General features: G+C 42.7%; 1 protein-coding gene across 1 annotated transcript in view; it reads left to right on the top strand.

Annotated features, from left to right (window-relative positions):
• The window catches only part of CSMD1 (CUB and Sushi multiple domains 1), a 2005298-nt gene that overhangs the window by 1914485 nt on the left and 70312 nt on the right, over positions 1–20501 (top strand). Inside the window, exons 51-52 of the mRNA XM_043454305.1 lie at positions 5998–6192; positions 12666–12839. Coding sequence (XP_043310240.1) covers positions 5998–6192; positions 12666–12839 — 369 coding nt within the window. The remainder of the gene's footprint in view (positions 1–5997; positions 6193–12665; positions 12840–20501) is intronic.

Genomic DNA, 20501 nt, shown 5'->3' with positions numbered 1-20501 from the left:
CTCGGCTGGGGGACCCGAGCTCACTGGCTGGTCTGTAAAATGCTGATAACGACAACCACATCACCATGTCCCCTGACCCGTGTGGCTGTGAGGATCACTTAGTGTGAAATTACGTATACACTTAGACATGCAGTGTGAAAAGGGCGTCTATTTCTGGAAACACTGGGTAAGCACGTCTGTGGAAGCAGCAGGACTCGTATGGCCTGTGACTTCAGGCAGCTGGGGGGCTGTCAGGTGCCTGGGGAAACCCCTGTGGATGCTACCCTGAGACGGTTCTGTTAGGAAGAACAAACTGCTTTCTCTGAGACTGTCAACCCAGCCGCCCGCAAGCTGCTTTGCTGCCTTCTGAGTGCACCTGGGCCCTGTCACCATGGGTCTCAGGGAGATGACCTGGTCACTCGCTGGCCTCTGAGTGGCAGGGCTGCCCCAGGCACAGTGACAGCCCGCCTGACAACAGCCATCTGCGGGCGGCCGGGCCCTCACCTCCGCCGATGCCCGTCTTCCTCCTGTTCCCATCTGCTCCTCGCGTCTCTGCCCTGGCTCCTGGCTCAGCTATACGGAGACTGTCAGTCCACACATTCCTCGAGCTTTGCCTTATTCCGTGACATCTGATGTCATGAAAGGAAAATATCCCTATCAGGCAAAGTACTCAGCTCTCTATATATTACTCCTGCAACTCCCTTGTGTGATGTGTGCCCATGTTCCTCCTATAGCCTGTGTCTCTGTTCTCTTGTCTTTTTTTTTCCCCCCTCAAAGTATTGATGTAGTGGGAAGGAATTTTAAAAATTAAGAATACAACAGAAGCAGTCTAGTTTTTCTAAATAATCGCCTGTTAAACTACTAGGCATTGATTTATGTAATAATTTATATTTGTACAATCAAGATTAATATTGCTGTTCAGTTGCTCAGTCATGTCCTACTCTGTGACCCCATGGACTGCAGCACGCAGTCTGTCCTGTCCTTCACCATCTCCCAGAGTTTTCTCAAACTCGTGTCCATTGAGTCGGTGATGCCATCCAACCATCTCATCCTCTGCTGTCCCCTTCTCCTCCTGCCTTCAGTCTTTCCCAGCATCAGGGTCTTTTCTAATGAGTCAATTCTTTGCATCCGGTAGCCAGAGTATTGGAGTTTCAGCTTCAGCATCAGTCCTTCCAAAGAACACTTAGGACTGATCTCCTTTAGGATGGACTGGTTGGATCTCCTTGCAGTCCAAGGGACTCTCAAGAGTCTTCTCCAACACCACAGTTCAAAAGCATCAATTCTACGATGCTCAGCTTTCTTTATGGTCCAACTCTCACATCCATACATGACTACTGGAAAAACCAAAGCTTTGACTAGATGGACCTTTGTTGGTAAAGTGGTATCTTTGCTTTTTAATACACTGTCTAGGTTGGTCATAGCTTCTCTTCCAAGGACTAAGTGTCTTTTAATTTTGTGCCTGCAGTCACCATCCACAGTGACTTTGGAGCCCAATAAAATAAAGTCTGTCACTGATTCCATTTTTTCCCCCATCTATTTGCCATGAAGTGATGCCATGAAGTAAGATGCCATGATCTTACCTGATTTGTGTATGTGTATATGTGTGTGTATATACATAGTTGTGTGATGTATGTGTACATACATTTTTATTTCACAAGGCAGCACATTCTTTCATTGGCACTTAGTTCAACTGTTTCAAGTTTTTGTCTGAAAAAATATTTTCTTAACTTTCACCTTTTTCCAGAGTATTTTTTTATATTTTAAAATGTATTACTCATTTTCTGAAAGAAAGTGCTCTTTGTGATCATCAGGCCAATGTTCCTAAATCCTTTGACTCCTTGTTTGGTTTTTCTCTGGCCATCAGTAACGTGTGGAAAACCTAGAAACTACGGAAAAGAGTGAAAAAGGAAGAAAAAGACCAGTAGTCTCACTGCCCTCAGATGCTCCATCGACTCTCCTCACATCATCCTGTCATTTCCCTTTCGCCACTGAGGTCTGAAACCGGATTCTAGGAGATCCTGGGATTCTGCCCTCGTGTGTGTGTGTGTGTGTGTGTGTGTGTTCTCCCAACAGGGAGCCTCCGTTTTCACCCTCCCATCAGATCCAGCTGTGGAGCAGACCCCCAACACAGGGTGTGCCTCCTCTGAGTCCTCCTCATACATCTCCACAAAGACTGACCAGCTCATAGATGACGCGTTTCCACAACACACCTGATTCCTGGCTGTACTACACGGGCACAGGCTTTCAATGGGGTGGTGCTGGCCCTAGGAAACAGACCGATGGCAGAGAATACAGACCTGGGGACAAGGCTGGTTGGCCTTTTGACAAAGTGAACATGGCATCCCATTGAGGGAAGATACAGAGGTGTTTTCAATATGTGGCTCAATGGGACCCTCAGATGGGAAAGTGAGTCTGGATCTACCCCACAATGTAGACACAACCAACGCAGGATGACGACAGGCTACATGGGGAAGGTGGAACATAAATCTGTGAAAATCCAACTTCCCCTTTCCATCAACCCACCTGCATGAGCCTGGGTCAGGTAAAGACTTTGCAGGCTCACAAAAAAACCAATAACAAAGGAAAAGTAGATATATGTTGTTTCAGTACTTTTATTCTTCAAAACCTATGTTTGAGAGCTTGATAAAGGCAAACTTAGAAAGGGTAAACATATTTGAAGGACTGTATTAAGGATTGATTAAGGAGTTCCATTGAGAAGAATGCAGACTATCAAATAATACCACTATACCTCACACCAGGACATATAACTTTATAAAATAAAAAGACTAGCTACCTGCATCAACAGAGATGCTAGACCAGTGGAACTCTAGTGCATTGCTGGTGAAGGTGGTAAGTTGACATAGTCTCTTTGGAAAAGCATTTGGTTGTGTGTCCTAAAGTTGAAAATATCTTAAGAGCCAGTAGTAGTTACTCCCTAGAAACGTTATCTACAGGCTGGCATAAGGATGTTCATCTAAGGACATGCTCAAAGCTGCAGTTTGTAAAAGCCAAGAATGCAAGATGATCCCAGTGGCTATCAGTAAGGAATGGATACATCAATCCATTGAGAATATATAGAAATGCAAATAAACCCTACAGCTGTGTGGCTTAACATGAGTTAGTTTCAAAAGCATAATACTGAAGTCAAAAGTAAGAGACCACATGGGTTTTTAATGAAGAAGCAGAAGGAGATTAATGTTTTCATGAAATTGGGTTAAGCGCAGGCAGGTGGAGTTTTCCCCAGAGTTCAGAGCTGACTGGTGGCTGGGGAAGGCGCCGGTGAGAAAGGAACACAGTGACCGAGGGTGGGGGCTGGGGGTGAGCTCATGAGAACATGGCTCAGGTTTCTGACTTGGGGGCCTGACTGCTCCTCAACACGCCACCAGGAGAACAGGCAGGCATGCTGGGCATGCAGAAGTTTCTGCTCTGATTCTCCTACGAGACTCCCAGGTCTGCTGCAGGGCTGTGGCCCCCTTGCTTCCAGGCCAAGTGCATTGTCTATGACATCTTCGTTGGCAGGACAGGGCAGGGGGATCCTTTCGTGGGGACAGTTTGCCTTGTTTTGTGAGCAAAACACAAAGACCTGCATGTAGAGAAGCTTATCAAGTGGGGGTCCAGTGACCACAGTTTGCAGGGACTGGTCTTCTGCTGTCATCTTGGTTTGCTCAGATATCACCACCTGAATAAACATAGTAAGCTTTAGACTACATTTCTGTACACTCTCTTCCTTGAAGTGTCTTTGAAAATATCAAATATAATCACATCTGCAGAAATTTCTGGAAAGCTCCACCCTTCCCCTCTCTTCCTTTAGTAAACAAAGGGCAAGGTAGACTTTGGATACATATTTATTCTAGTTCTCACTTTTTTCTTTTTTACTCTCAGTTTCTACCTATATGCTTTATTGCCTCAGTTTCTTTGTGGGTTTTTTATTATTGTTGTTTGTTTATTTGTTGCTTTTGCTGTCACAACACTTTTTTTGGCATGTTACTTTTCAGAGCACACATACACTCACACAAACACTCATATACAGACATACTCCATGTCACCAGCACTTGCTTTTAGTTGGACATTAATCTCAAAAGAAAAAAAAAAAACTGTGGAAGGACATAATGTTTACAATAAAAGAGCTTAGAGCCTAGCAGAAAGACAGAGAGGCAAGCAGACAATTAAACTAGGATCAGATAATTACAAAGCAAACCAAATACCATTTTCATAAAGAAAGAGGTTATCATGTGGAATTTGGAAACCACTGCTATGGATGATATTAATGGAAGAAAGCTTCTGTTCCATTGTGTACGCCAACACTGAATCCTTCTTGGCAGAAATAGGGTGTATAAAAGATTGTTCAGTAATTAAAAACAATCACATTAATTCTAGAAACACCGTCTTGGTGAAATGAAGTGGATTTTATTTGAAATGTGCAGTAGGATTGAAATTAAGTTTTGGATTTGTAAGGTTAAAGACATTAAAGTCTTTTCAGAAATGGCAATCATGCCTGGAATTCTAAAGGTAATCTGGTTAGGAAAAAAATTATTTGTATCACTAGGTAAAACACATGAATATGCATGCAAATTTTAGATCATTGTTTTATCTAAAGAATACCTTAGAGAATTAGATCTAAGGATTACTTTTTTCTGAATTAATTGTTCTGGCTGTGCTGGGTCTTTGTTCCTGAGTATGGGCCTTTCTAGTTGTGGCGAGCAGGGGCTGCTTTTAGCTGCAGTGTGGGCTTCTCATGTGGCGGCTTCCGTTGCAGAGCACAGGCTCTCCGGCGTATGGGCTTCAGTGGTTGCGGCCCACGGGCTTAGCTGCTCCTGACATGTGGGACCTTCCCGGACCAGGGATCGAACCCGCACCCTGCACTCGCAGGCAGATTCTCATCCACTGCACCACCGGGCAAGTCCAGAGGACTACTTCCAAATTAGGAAATCCCTTTCATATTTCAACCCTTGCTGATATTACTATTGTAATTATCCAAAAAAGCCTAATTTTTCTGTTTATTTGCACATAGTAATAGTAAAGTTATTAAAAGAAGATTAAATGGGATATTTGTAACATTTTGGATATGTCTGATTCAATTATAGTGAACTTGTATAGAATTTGTAAGTACAAGATATTTATTAATAGCATTCTGGGGGAGGGGGGGAAAGGTCTGTGGTATCTCCAGCTACTTCTTACAGGCTCAATAAATTAATCAATCAGGTCAGCTTTGTGGATAGCTGTCTGTGATGGTTACTAGCTGATGTAACTTCATATTTAGAGAAGCAGAGTTCTAGTTCCTAATGCTGTAAAATTAATGTTAAATATTATTGTACTCTTCAGAAAATGTACATACTTACATGTACCAAATTTTACATATGTTGTCAGCATATCCATAAATCCCTTGACTCCACTCCAGTAATAATGTGCTAGGACTATTGCTATTACTACTGTTATTACAGGTATCTCAACTGCTCTTTTTAAGTCTCTACTGTAATTCTAGTTTGTTTCCTAAAGGCATGAATAGATTCTCTCCTTTAAAACTCGTTAAACACTTTTCTTCACAGTATTAATGCATGTGCATTGGATTTTGTGTGCTAATAAATCCAGTAATATGCAGAGTATATTACGTGGGGCAGAAGGGAATGAGGGCAGCTGACTTTCTGAATTTGCTGGAAGCTGGTTTTTCAACTAGTCAGCTACTCTTGCAAGTTTCTCAGAGGTTGGGGACAAGTTAGAAGTTAGAGGTTCTGTCCGTGCCTCCATTTACCTGATGATCATTTTCACGGAACCTCAAGACTGTGCAAGAGATTTATCCCTTCACGCGTCATCTCACTGCAGGATTTCCGGTGCACTTAGCATGAGGCTGTGGACTGCATTGGACACCCGAGATCGCTTCTGTGTGGCTCTGTGGGTGGTAGGGAAAGCCTAGAATGCCAGGTGAGGGCATCTTTCTGCGTGGCAGGGCCCTCACCATGGAGAGCAGGCCTGGTCTGACCCTTCAGAACAAGTGATGACATGAAGTGCGTTTCTTTCCAGCGGTCACCTGCCCGGGCATCGAAGCCCAGCTCTCGGAACACGTCACCTGGAGGCTGGTGTCGGGGTCCCTGAATGAGTACGGAGCGCAGGTGGTGCTGAGCTGCAGCCCCGGGTACTACCTAGAGGGCCGGCGGCTGCTGCAGTGCCACGCCAACGGCACGTGGAGCGTGGGGGAGGAGAGGCCGCGGTGCAGAGGTGAGTGACAGGCGCGGCCCCGCCCCCCAGGCCCGCCCGCATCCCTGATGGCGACAGCATCTGCCTTCGCGGGCCTGTCGTCCGTCCTCTGCATCAGCGGTGTAACCAAATGGCATTTCTTTTCATCACAATGAGGAATGTATATTTTTCTCCAACATACTTAACTATATGACTGCTGCCTTAAGTGTTAAATGTTGGCTTTTCCTTGTGACCAATCATATTTTACAGACATTGAAATATTATTATAGAATACTCAGATACTTCAAATCAGCTCAAAAACAAATTCACGTCTGTGTTTATAAAGATCAGTCTTACTCCATGCACTGACTATTCAAACCTTCTAATTAGGATCTTGGGAGCTCATGCATTTATGCTAAGGATGTTGTGTTCTCAAATAATAACTGTCTTGAAAAGGGAGATTATGATTCTCGTAGGTACGAGATAAGCAGTTAAGCTTCTGAGTGGGTTTCATAATAAATATGAATAAATAGAAAAATAAAACAATATTAGTATTGTTCAGAGCTCTATTTGATTCAGATATATTTAATATACAATCTGTAGTGGGATTGTTCACAGGAAATTATCATGCACAAAAACAAGCAGTTAGAGCAGTGTCAGATTTATAAAATACTCAGCAAGAATAAAGCAGAATAAAAATGGGAAAAGGACAAAAGAAACAACACTTCACTGTCTGTGATAGTCACTCTGATTCAGTCTATGAATCTGAATGGGACAAATGGTGATGATGCGCCCACTGATGCTCTTCACCAGGATCACGGACGTGGATCAGGAAGGGCCCAGACCTCTGGGAGCTCAGAGTGAGAGTGGACAGGACCCCTCCCGAAGCTTATTTATTCATGGGTCCCTCACCATTCCCTAGGGTGTCCTGGTTTGACTCGTTGCCCGGTCACTGAAGGTGCTGAACTTCTCCATGTTAGACACCTGAATTAGTGAGCGCCCCCCTCCCCGCGACCTCCCACCAGCAATCTCAGGCTGTGATTCTGAGACTCGGGCATTAAACTCAGAAGGCGAGTGGAGGAGGAGTCGGGGCCTCTACCTTCTGCTATTTCAGACTTTCCCAGCCAACATCCTCTGTCAGTTTCACACAGGACATAGGGACTCGCACACAGGCCCTGGCTCACCTCCCGTAGGTGAGGAGTTCTTGGGGAGTTCCTGCAGATAACCAGTCTCATCAGTTTCCCATCCTCCCCATTTGTCCTGTGACCCCAAGGTGGGGGGTTTGCTGGACTGGGGGGTGCCTTCTGCACCCCAGCCTTGTATACTTAGGGCTCAGATTGCCATTCTGGGATGCTGGACACTTACAGGGAGAGCCTTCCATTTATTTATTTATTTATTTTTAATTTAATTTTTTGATGCTGCTGCATGGCATGTGGAGCCTAGTTCCCTGACCAAGGATTTAACCCAGAGCCCCTGCAGTAGAAGCACAGAGTCTTAATCACTGGACCACCAGGGAGGTCCCTAGTCTTCTATTAATATTTAAAAGAATGTTTACAAAAACACTGTTTCTTTTGCTCTTTTTCTCTTTTTTATTTTTTTTTTAATTATGGAAGTATGAGAACATTTATAGGAGACTTGGAAAATGCATAACAGGGTTACATATAGTTCTCCTATATATTGCAATTATTTTTAAGTAGATAAATTAAGATTTTTAGCTGGAATTTCAGTATCAAACTCTTAAAAATTAATAGAATGAGTATACAGAGAAGTAGAAGAATATAGTAGACCTGAAAAGCACTATGAACCAATTCAACATAATTAAGATTTAAACAATTTTCACACAACAGTAGGATACACATTCTATTCAAGTTCCCATAGGCTGTAAACTAGGAGACACTGGAACACAAAGGACATAAAACAAGGTGCAAAAATTTCATGGTCTAAAGGTATTGAAATCATATAGGGTCTGTTCTCTTATCACTGTGGAATTGTGTTAGAAATCACTATCAAAAGATATTTGAAAATAGCTCTCACGTTTGCAAGTGCAATGTGACATTTGCTAAGAGAGATCTTCAACTTAGCCATCAAAAGCCTCAAAAAAGTTAGACTAAAAAAAAACACAGAGGGTGATTGCAGAGGAGAAAGCTTTTAAATGAGAAATTAGTATCAAAATGATAAATTAATATCAGCATTACCTTTTTAAGTCCCATGTAGTTGCAAATTAAATATCCACTTTTTTTATATCCACTTTTTAAATTAATTTTTTATTGAAGGATAATTGCTTTACAGAATTCTGTTGTTTTCTGCCAAACCTCAACATGAATCAGCCATAGGTATACATAGATTCCCTCCCGTCTCCCTCCCATCCCACCCCTCTAGGTTGATACAGAGCCCCTGTTTGAGTTTCCTGAGCCTCACAGCAAATTCCCGTTGGCTATCTATTTACATATGGTAATGTCAGTTTCCATGTTACTCCTTCCATACATCTCGCCCTCTCCTCCCCTCTCCCCATGTCCATAAGTCTATTCTCTAGGTCTGTTTGTCTACTGCTGCCCTAAGTAAATTCTTCAGTACCATTTTTCTAGATTTCATATAATGGATAAATGTCCACTATTAAATGATGAATGTACCTAAGAAGCCATAACAAGGAAAATTAGAAAATATTTGCAATAGAATAAAAATGAAAAGAGAATTTGCCAGAATTTGTTGCATGCAGCCGAGGCTGCTCAGTGCAATCAAATACAATGTGGAGTCTTGAATAAGATATGAAAACAAATAATGGACACTAGAGTAAAATTTTGTGAAATTGGAACAAAATCTCTCCTTCAATTAATATTACTGTATCACATGTTAATTTCTTTCTTTTCTTTCCTTTTTTAAAAATAACATTGTATTTCTTTATAGTCTCAGAATTGGATTAGAAATTTTAAGCCTTGTTGAAATCTTTTTTTTTAAATCACTAAGATAATAAATTTCTAGAATTTTAGTAGTCATGCTAGATGCCAAAGTACATGGAACTATATCAAAGTTTTGAATGAATATAGATTAAAAATCAAGCATTGTATTCATACTAAGTCAACCAAGTGGAATTAAATGTCATATTTTTTTAGCTAGGCAATAATTCTTAAATTTTCTAAAATATATATATATTATACATACTATATATATATATAGTATGTATACAAAAGCTTCTCCACTACACTTCATAAAGTTTGAGAAAGAACAAAAGAGATGGAGAAATTAGAGAACATAAACTAAATGAAGTGGTGGCACTGATATCAAATAGAAAAAGCGAAACAAACTAGATAAAAGTAAAAGATCATCATATAGTTCAGTTGTTTTTAAAAATGACTGCTCTTTAGAAACACATCTAGAGCTCCAGAAAAAAATTTTAAAAAAGCAATACCTGGGCATTTGTATTTTTCAGAAAATTCCAAGATCATTCTGATATACATCTGGATTTTAAAAAGTGATTACAGATTTTTCTATTAAATGCTGGTTCTAATGATATAGGATTCTATTGACCATTCATAATACAGTGGTGTTCAGTCAGTAATATTTACAGACTCAGCAATAGTAAAAGATGAAAAACACACTGATTCTTAAACTGAACCATTGGCAGCCCAGTTCCACCCTCATTTGTGAAAAGAAGGCAGAACTTGGTTTTGGCCATCCATGAATTGTATCTCTACCTCCCTCTTTCTGATTTCTCAGAAGCCTGTTTTCCCCACTTTCAACTGACATCCTTTAATCTGCTGGGTCTCGTGCTGAGTCTGGTCCGTGGACAGCCACCACCAGGCCCTAGGCCTGAAGACGTCTCCAGGCATCTGGGCCACAGACATTCTCTGCAGATGGTTGGGCATTCACTGACTGCGTTGAGCAGGAGCTGTTCTGTCTGACTTTGTTATTTGTCTCCTTCGAACGTCCTTGAGGATGTGTGGCCTTTTCTAAAAGCATTGGCTTCTACAGAAATCTTTGCTCGCCTTTTGGTTTTGTGTCTTTGTTAGTATCTGTTGTTCGGTTGGTCACCCTGTGGCCAGGGGGCATGCCTTTACACTTGAACCTCTGACATCTTTGAATCAGCCGCATTTCCTCATAAAGACAGGGTGTTTTATGCTCCTCCTGAGTTTTCCTCACCCAAACATGGAATCTGCTCTTCTCCAAGGAGCCCTGCTACCTGTTGCTGGAAATGGTATAAGAGACCAAGCTCTGTGCCCAAGTTCATTATCTGAGGGTTACTGTCTTTATTCTTGAAAGCTTGACAGGAGAAGAGAACAGGGACATAAAGCTTTCCCTTGGAAATTTGATGAAGGATTTCATTTGTTTTTTAGGGTAGAGGAGTCCTCTCTTTCTGTTAGGGGGCTTCCACGTTGGTGCTGCCCACCTCATTAACGTGGTGGGTTTTCTGCCACCCAGATCTCCACATCTGAGACCCCATTATCCAGCTGCTGGAAAGCTAAAGCTTTGTCCCAGTAGTTCTTATTTACAGTCTAGTGAAGCTTAGTAGAGGACAAGCCTAAAATAATTTAGTCACCAGAATATTTTTAACAGAAGCTAAAAAAATAGATGTGAAAGCCATGCTCCTTTCTGCTGGTCCACCATTGACAGTGCGTCAGGACCTCCAAGAGGAGGTGTGCTCAGACTTCCCTTCTTACTAACGCTGAGGTTTCAAAACACAATCCAGCCATCCTGAGTGGCTACAAGGGGATCCTTAAATATCATCGCTCAAGGTTAAGTTCATACCATGTTTGAGAAAAGGCATAATGAGAAGTTTATAATTAATTGTAAAAAAATCTAAATCTGACTGAAACTCATGGACGTGTGGAAGAGCGAACGCATTAGCAGTATTAGTGAATGCATGAGATACGACCCCGTAAGAGTTTAGTAATCCCAGAAGCTAAGAAGTCCTCACAGCTCCCTCAACAACAATAACATTCTCATCAGGGCATACTCCAGAGCTGACCTTTCCAGATTTCTGATGAGCGGTGCCCCCAGAGCACACATTTCCAGGCTGTGCGTGTCTGTATGAAACAGAACCAGGGTTTTGGGTCTTGAAGTAAAATCAGCTTAATTCAAAAGATTGGTCTAAATGGTAAAATTGTCTTCACTTGAATTTTCAGTAAAGACTTTCAGATTTTGGAACCAGTTCCCCAAATAGGCCCCGAGGTGTCCTTCACCCTTGGCGGACACCGGCCAGCCCCGGCCAGGTGCAGGGCACTGCTTTAGCGCACCCCCACCTGCTGTCCTCTCGCCGAGCTCAGCACGCAGCCCTACCTGGCCGGGGCTGGCGTTAACCTGCAGAGATGAACCAGGAGGGCTCAAGAGACCCAGAGAGGTTGGCGGTGTCACCCAGCTCAGAACTGGCAAAGATGAGTGGACCCCGGGCGGCCTGCAGCCAGCATGTGTGTGCTTGTTCTTTGCCTTTTACTGCCTCTTAACAGTTTACTGCTAACGAGGACTCAGTCATTTCTAGCTACTTGGCGGCTTTGCCCCAAGCCCTTTGCACATAAAAACTCACTTAGTGCAGCAGGAAATTTTTATCACTCCTTTTAGAAGAGCTTTTCACTTTCATTCTCACCTGTTAAATCACATTTAAGCCTCTAATGAGCAGTTCACCTTGATGACTTTATGATTCCCTCCTCCCCTGAGATTCTGCTGATTTTCTGTGTGTGTGTGTGTGTGTGTGTGCTCAAACATCAGATTGATGTGGATTTTGTGAGTGGATTTTGCAAGTACAAGGAGTCAGGTGGTATAACAAGTATCTATAATGAAAGTGACCACTGCATTCCTCTCCCCACCTGGACTAATCGTGTGGGTATAAGTAGTCAGTGATCAATAATTATGCTGGAACATACATGTAAACTGGGTGCCTACATCTATAATCAGTTAAGGTCTAGTTTTTATATTTTTTTAATTTTCAGAAAGTCTGCACACGTTCCATATAGTCAGCATTTTTATGAAGCTCATGGTCCCAACAAATAGTAAATGAAAGAAAAAGTGAACTCAGTCCTTCTACTGTAGTGGGCATCCTGGGGTTTAAGTCTGTACATGTTGTACCAGTTGATGACTTTGGGGAAGACCAGCCATGTGTCTCAATTCCTGTTATGCACATGTGGATGTCCAGTAACTGTGATGCGATTCTTGCAATTGATGTAAGCAGAAAAAAGGACAGAAAGCCAACTTGTTGGACTGACTTGCTTGTATGGTAAGATATGTGTACACTGTGTATTTAAAGAAAAGTTTAGCTACCTGTGAGGATGAAAAAAATAGCAATGGGTGAAGGAAAGGAATTATTCTATTTTGGATTCTACTCTAAAGTTTCAAGTTTTCATTCCAAGGATACAAGAGAAGGGAAATTAAACTTCCCAGGTGATGGGTCATCTCACCCTGAGATGACACCCCTACCCCCCAGATTCTTAATGAAGATGAAGACTTGAGATTTTGTGGTTTTTTACACAGAGAGTAGTCTATGTCAGACTGCAACAATGCTCACTCTGTTTTTCTCTCCCTTCTAGTGATCTCGTGCGGAAGCCTGTCCTTTCCCCCAAATGGGAACAAGATTGGAACGCTGACGGTCTACGGTGCCACAGCCATATTCACGTGTAACTCGGGCTACACGCTCGTGGGGTCCCACGTCAGAGAATGCTTAGCCAATGGGCTCTGGAGCGGCCCCGAGACTCGCTGTCTGGGTGAGTTAATCTTTCCAAGGGCACCGCTTTACTTCAAACAGACCTCAAAGATGGAGAACAGCAAGACAGAACGTGGTACTTCTAGCCATGAAAGCACTGATGGAGAGTAACTAAATCCTACCGGGGCCTTTAACGCTGCTCTTTAGAGTATCACTTCCTCTTTAAGTATCCAAAGGGATTTTTAAAAATCTGAGCGATAAATGCAGGTCATATATCACCTTAAATGACACAAAAATTATTTTATAGAGTGCTGAAGGTAGCACTGCCCTCAAATGCCCTCATGGTTTTAGAATGCACACACACATGTTGAAAAACAAATAGAATGCACAAAAAATAAATTTTAAAATTGCCATATATTTTATCTTCTTAAAAATTTTAAAATTACATTAATAAGTTAATGTGCCATTAATGTCCATCAATGTAAAGACAATGAATTGTTTAAAATAGGGCTTCCCTGGTGGTTCAGACAGTAAAGAATCTGCCTGCAATGCAGGAGACCTTGGTTGGATCTCTGGATCAGGAAGACCCCACTGGAAAAGGGAGCAGCTACCCACTCCAGTACTCTTGCCTGGATAATTCCATGGACAGAGGAGCCTGGCAGGCTACAGTCCATGGGGTTGCAAAGAGTCAGACACAACTGAGTGACTTTCACTTTTTCTTTATCTTTTTTAAAAAGTTAAATTGCCGTAGTAAGTTAATGTGCCATTAATGTCCGTCAGTGTAAGGACAATGAACTATGTAAAATAGAAAGTGTGCATAGTATTAATAATTTGGTCTTCTTTTTCCCGAGGATTAACATTTTCTACATGATAATTTTTTTTAAGTTGGGTTGAGGGGCTTCCCTGGTGATCCAGTGGTTAAGACTTCACCTTTCAGTGCAGGGGTACTGGTACGATCCCTGATCACATGCCTTGTGGCCAGAAAAACAAAATATAAAACAGAAGCAATATTGTAGCAAATTCAATAAAGACTTTCAAAATGGTCCACATTAAAAAAAAATGTTTAAAAAATTGGGTTGAAAGTTTTTCCTTTGAAAAATTAAGTGTATGAAAATTGCTGAGTAAGCAGTTTAAAATGCAGTGATTTTAATGCTTCTTCTAGGTCTGCAAGTGATTAGTAAAATATGTTAATTGCCTTTGCATGTGTGCATGCTAAGTCGATTCAGTCCTGTCCAACTCTTTGCGACCCCATGGACTGTAGCTCACCAGGCTCCTCTATCCATGGAATTCTCCAGGCAAGAGTACTGGAGTGGTTGCCATGCCCTCCTCCAGGGGATCTTTCTGACCCAGGGATCAAACCCACATTTCCTGTGGCCCCTGCATTGCAGGCAGAATCTTTGCCACTGAGCCACCACGGAAGCCCCTTTTATAACTGTCTCTGTGATCTTGATAGCTTTGTAACCACTCCAACGCAGCAGAAGTGGGAAGTTTAGGCTTCTGAACCTCTGCGGGCAAGGCTGACTTCAGGAACTCAGCCAGGACCAGTGAATTTAAATAGTAATAATGCTGCCATGGCTGATTCATGTCAATATATGACAAAAACCGCTACAATATAAAAAAAATAAAAATAAGTAAATAAATAGGAATGATCTGTTCTTTCCACTGGAGGGAATTTGAAGAAACACTCAGGCATTTGAAGGAAGTGGATGAAAGTAAAGCAGCAGACCAGGAAACAGGTAACCAATGCGAGAAGGAGGTTCTCATGCTTCTCCATGGAGTGACTTTCTTCGGATTAGCACAAGACTTGGATCCGACTTGTTCTAATACAAGGCGTGCGTGTGAGTCCCCTGTTGAGTGTAGTCACTGTAGTTCTCAGCCATCCAGGACATCTCCCTGGGATTTATGTGGTATTTCCTGGGAGGCAGTGCTGCTTTTGAGACGTCCTGTGCTTTCCTGCTGCTATTATGAGATTGGCTGGTGAGTGGTGCTTTCCTTGGCTGCTGTGGTTGGGGTAGGTTTTCTCCGTCAGCTGCAGTGAAGCATGTCTAGAAAGAAAGGAATCAGGTGATCTAAGACATTCCATCTCTGCTCTTAACTGTGAGATGGAGAGTAAACTCGAAGTTCACTTGCTTGGTGGGTCACTGCCCACAAAAGCCTTATTGGCCCTTCCAGTGACCCTGGGATGCTAAGGCAGCAGTGGCCACAGGGAGTTTCAGCGGCAACTTCCGTTTTTGTAACTGTTGAATCATGGAGCCAGCTTGAGTCTTGTTGATTGCAAGCAAACCTTCACCTGTTTCATGGCATTCTTCTGATGGAAGGTTAGGGTTTTGAAGTAGAAAGAATGAGATGCGTAGTTAGCTGGATGGAGGTGCTCAAAGGCACAGCCTCGGTGGGATGCAGTGTGACTGAGACACTTCTGGAAGAGGGAGTTAAGCTGAAAGACAGAGGGAGGAAAATGTCCAGTTTGTAATGTATAAAATGCTAGGGTTGTAGAACTTGGATGTAGGATATGAAGAATAATGCAATTGGAGGAGGCCAGAGTATATTACTCAGCCATTAAAAAGAATTCATTTGAATCAGTTCTAATGAGATGGATGAAACTGGAGCCCATTATACAGAGTGAAGTAAGCCAGAAAGATAAAGACCAATACAGTATACTAACGCATATATATGGAATTTTAAAAGATGGTAATGATAACCCAATATGCAAAACAGAAAAAGAGACACAGATGTACAGAACAGAATTTTGGACTCTGTGGGAGAAGGCGAGGGTGGGATGTTCAGAGAGAACAGCACTGAAACAAGTATACTATCAAGGGTGAAACAGATCACCAGCCCAGGTTGGATGCATGAGACAAGTGCTCAGGGCTGGTGCACTGGGAAGACCCAGAGGGATGGGAGGGGAGGGAGGCGGGAAGGGGGATCGGGATGGGGAACACATGTAAATCCATGGCTGATTCATGTCAATGTATGGCAAAAACCACTACAATATTGTAAAGTAATTAGCCTCCAACTAATAAAAATAATTGAAAAAAACAAAAAAACACCTAGAAAAGGATGAGAAATGATGCTTAGCCATGTGAGATTCTAAACCAGTGAGTAAAGAATGGGTAAGAAGTCTAAAGATTTTGAAAGTTGTAAACGTAGTCTCAGTAAGACTTTACAGGTTGGGATTCATAAAACACAGACTATGACAACGGAGGATAACTCTTTTCCTGAAAAATACGGCTTGCCAATGGGTAGATAATATCATGTAACCTGGCAAGAATATATGTCCACAGGGCCCAGAAGACCGTGTGGGAGACAGTGGAGAACGTGGGGAGAAGGATAAGCAGGTGGAGAACAGAGCCCTGTCAGTGTGGAGATGCTCACATGGGGAAAGACCATGACAATGCTAGCTGAAAAACTGAAAATAAATATCTGATGACAGATGCAGGAACCCTTCAAATCAATGATTGGCCAAATAGATTATTTTTAGACATAAGAAGGGCTTCTCAGGTGGCGCTTGTGGTAAAGAACCCGCCTGCAAATGCAGGAGACATAAAAGATGTGACTTCAATCCCTGAGTCGGGAAGGACTTCCCTGGAGGGAGGCATGGCAACCCACTCCAGTATTCTTGCCTGGAGAATCCCATGGACAGAGGAGCCTGGCACGGGGTATAGTCCACAGAGTCGGACACGGTCAAACATGACTGAAGCAGTTTAGTACATACAGATGCAGACTTAAGAAAATAATGGAATTAGTATGATATTTTACTCAAAATGAAAAGTAAAATAACTTTAAATGTACATGATGAGGAGAAAATTATGAAGTCATAGCACACACAGAAGGACCGTGTGTTTTGGGTAACAGAGGCTCATTGGCGCTAAGAGATGGCTGCAGCACGGGTATTATTTCCTTCAGTTTCCTTCCCGTCCCATGTGCCTAGGTGGTCCATATCTGGGGTGAAGACTTCAGTTCTGTGAGGTAGTTCAAGTGAGCTGCTGAGGACTTGAAATGCATTCATAGTGAAGGTTCTGGTAACCATGACATGTGAGGAATGTTTAGAAAACTTGTGATCTTCAGTTTGGCTGAGAGAAAAGTTAGGTAATTAATAGCTCTTTTCAAATATTTAAAACAGTTGGTGGGAAAGAATTTAAAAAGTAAAATTAATTAAACACATCTGCTGAGGGCAAGGACCAGGGCTGCTAAAGACATTAGTGATACATAATTCCATTCATTGGTTTGAAATACCAGATGTGCATACAGAAAAATAGTTTTCAGATTCATTATAGGAAATATTTTCCCTTATTTATTCTTAAACAAGTGGGATCTGTCCAAGAATGCAATGAAGACTTCCTGAAGAAGTGGTTGGCCACCTGGCAGGTGTTCGTGTGGGGCTCCATGGGACTCTGTGCTGTTTTGATTCTATACCCAGCATGCTTTCTTCATCATAATGCAAAACACTTTGGCAAAAGCATTTTTTCAAGTTGTGGGTAAAGGATCTTGTTTATTTTTAGAGTTACTAGAACAAAAGAATTCCTTTGCTTGAGATTCTGTTTCACATGGAGCAGGCATCCTGTTTCTAGCTGGGGTACAATGGTTATTTCCAGTGATTTCCAGCAGGGAAGAACATGCCAGATTCCTTATGATCATGACAGCAGAAATGGCCAAGCACACACATGGACACTGTCACAGTGGGAGTCTCATGACTGTTAACAGTAGGAGAGCTGGATTTAAGACGATGAAGATGATTTTCTTTGTCCGACATCTGAGAACTGAACCTGTGCTGTATTTGAGGTCTCTTGTCAGAATTCTAAGCTAGAACTTTTGAGGAAAGATAGAATAAGGAAAACTTGGCAACCCCATGTGCAACCATGATAAGAGTTAAAATTTAGGCAAAGTGCTCCCTGTGAGCGTCAGAGTACATTTTTATAAAGGGTTCATCCTCGCTTAATCAGTGCAGCATCCCTGCTACAAGCAGGGTCTTGCCAGGCTGGGAATTGCCAGGACGTGTTCTCATTCACCATCTGCTGTGCAGCTCTCCGCATCTCCCTGGGCTGCAGAATTAAGTGCCAAGGAGGCTGACCCCGTATCTACGCATCAGGTACCTTACAATCCATCAGGGGAGTGTTACAGTCCCCACGCTCCCTTAATTATCTCCTTCTGTTTATCTTCCCTGCGGTAGCTTGCACTGAACTCAACAGAGAACATACCGGCTCCACCAGGTTGTCCATTTATAATCCAGGTCTCCTATCGCAGGAACCACATTCATCTTTTAAGACCATTGATATCATTTAGCTTTTCAACACATAATAACCCATCATGACTTTCACTCTCTTACTTCTTTAGTCTGTAGTCCTCAAGATATCAGTGATAGATTGAGACATTTCCCCCACAAAGAACATTATCTCTTTTTCATTTGATTATTTTGCTGTTATTGGAGGTAAGTTTTCGTTTGCTGCACTTTGATGACCTATGGGGAGATGAATTCTTTTGTAATGTGATATCATGGTGACATATGAGTGGCTGAAATAACTGTTAGTAGATGACATGATTCAAAATGATATTGTAGACCCTGCTTTTCCATAGCTATTAGAGAATAAAACCAGAAAGGATTCAAGTACCTTGTGTTTTGTGACACATCCATGTACAGATTTTAATAAAACAACTGGTTATGACAATGCTTGTATTGCAGCAAAAAGATATTAGAGGAAAAAGATTAACCCTGCCCTCCTTGATCCTGGTATAAAATTGATCTTCAGTCTAAAGTTTAGGCTGTATGATAGTCAGGGAAGGTAAAATATTTGGAACACTCAGTGCTAATTTCACAGGCGGTCCTCAGGGAGCTCTGTGTGGTCCCATGGTGCTGAGGGTCTGGGACTATGGCAAAAAGATGTGGAAGGAATCCATGTCCTTTCACAGACACCCCCTGGATCAGGCAGGGGCTCAGAGCTGGTGCAGAGACCAGGATCCTGATCTAGAACTCACAGACTAAGGGTGAAGAAGTAAGAAAAACTATTTCCATCTGCTCAATTCAAGACAAAACAACCCTCGCCATATGGGTATTATAAATAGATGGTCCTAGAGGTAGTCTCCTTCTGCAGGGAAACCTAAAATAAAGGAGATATTTGAGTTGAGTATAGATTCTTGCCTGTGAATCCCCACAGAGAGAGCTTGGTGGGCTGCAGTCCATGGGGTTGCAGAGTTGGACCTGAAACTAAGCGACCAACACTTCCACTTTCAGAGTATGTCAAATAGAGACTTGAAACAAATGTATTCTGTGGCAAAGGGACCAGTCTTGGTTGTTGGTGTTACTAAGGGCCCTGAATGTCCTCCAGCTCATCACACCCCACCTGCCGATCCTTGCAAAGATTCAGGCACTTACTTACAACACTATATTTTCTCTGACTTCCACAAAGATACTCAAGGATTCCCCCCAAAATTGCTCTTGGAGGGAAAAAAAGTCTCATTTGTGGGAACTCAGATGTGTTCCTTCATTAATATGTCAGATCTGTAGATTTAAATGCACACATCAGTGTTTGATGCTCAGCCATTAGCCTGTTTCCTGTGCTTAAGGTGATCTGATCCATCTGACATTTCATGGCCATTTGTTAACACTCAGGTGGAGTTTGTAAACTGGCTTTAAAAGTCACTGCCAAATAGGCCTTTAGCCCCCCAGCTGGAGTTACTGGTAGAGCCAGCAGAATGAAGCAGACTGCAGTTCTCAGTCTCCTGCAGGTACAGCAGAGTTGTAATGCTTCTTATTTTATTTTCAGCAGCGAGTGCTAGTAATCACAAAGCAAATACAGAGGCTGAAGAATTTGGTTTGTAGATTTTGTAAAAATGTGTGAATGTATTCACTTCCAATCCCCAAACCAATATTTAGTATTTGTCCTGATACAAACTGGCACAGTGAAAAGGTGACCTTAAAGGAGAGGATTCTGGGGGTGGGGGAAATGTGTGTGTGTGTGTCTGTATGTGTGTGTGAATGTGAGAGAGTGGCCTTGTAACTGGAGGCACACTTGTTCAGTTCCTGTGAACACACAAACTCCACAATGAGAGATGCAGGCTCTAGGTCTGCCCAGACCAGGACACCCCTGTCACCTGGGAGCCAGGGTGCCTGGTGGGTCTCCTGGAGGAGCAGGTGTCCGTGGGACCAGGGGAACTGGATTCAGTTCCCACATCACAGAATTTCCTTCTGAGATCACACGAGTCTAGGTAACTGCAGGAGGCTGTAACCCAGGCATTCGGTCTGTGCGCTCACTGTGTATTGTACTCAGGCACAGCTGCTGACTGACCTCTGACACTGCGTGTCTGTCGCTCAGGGAGGTCACCCCTGAAAGGCGGTGTGGTTTTGTCAGGTTGCAGCCATGATCATTGCAACATCAGAGACAAGGTGCAGTGCAGAGAGCTCACCTGGACAATGCAAAATCCTATCCATGGGGAGACCCCATCTCTGAAATACACCTGCCCGGGGCCCCCTTCCAGATGCCTGGATGCAGCAGCAGGTGTAGGGGCTGGAGGATGGAGGGATTCCATTCATCCCAGGGCAGTGTTCAGAATAGTCACTCCACTAGCAACAAGCTGGCAAAGCACACTTTTGTTCTCTCATACAACTGTGTTGTTGGTCTACAACACATACTAAGGCATCTGTCAATCGTAAAGGAGATTGACCCTGAGTATTCACTGGGAAAGACTGACGCTGAAGCTGCTGCTCCAATACTTTGGCCACCGGATGTGA

This window comes from Cervus canadensis, chromosome 31 (genome assembly GCF_019320065.1).
Source record: "Cervus canadensis isolate Bull #8, Minnesota chromosome 31, ASM1932006v1, whole genome shotgun sequence".
Taxonomy (NCBI): domain Eukaryota; kingdom Metazoa; phylum Chordata; class Mammalia; order Artiodactyla; family Cervidae; genus Cervus; species Cervus canadensis.
Note: the sequence above shows the minus strand (reverse complement) of the source record. Positions and strands in the feature narration are given on the sequence as shown.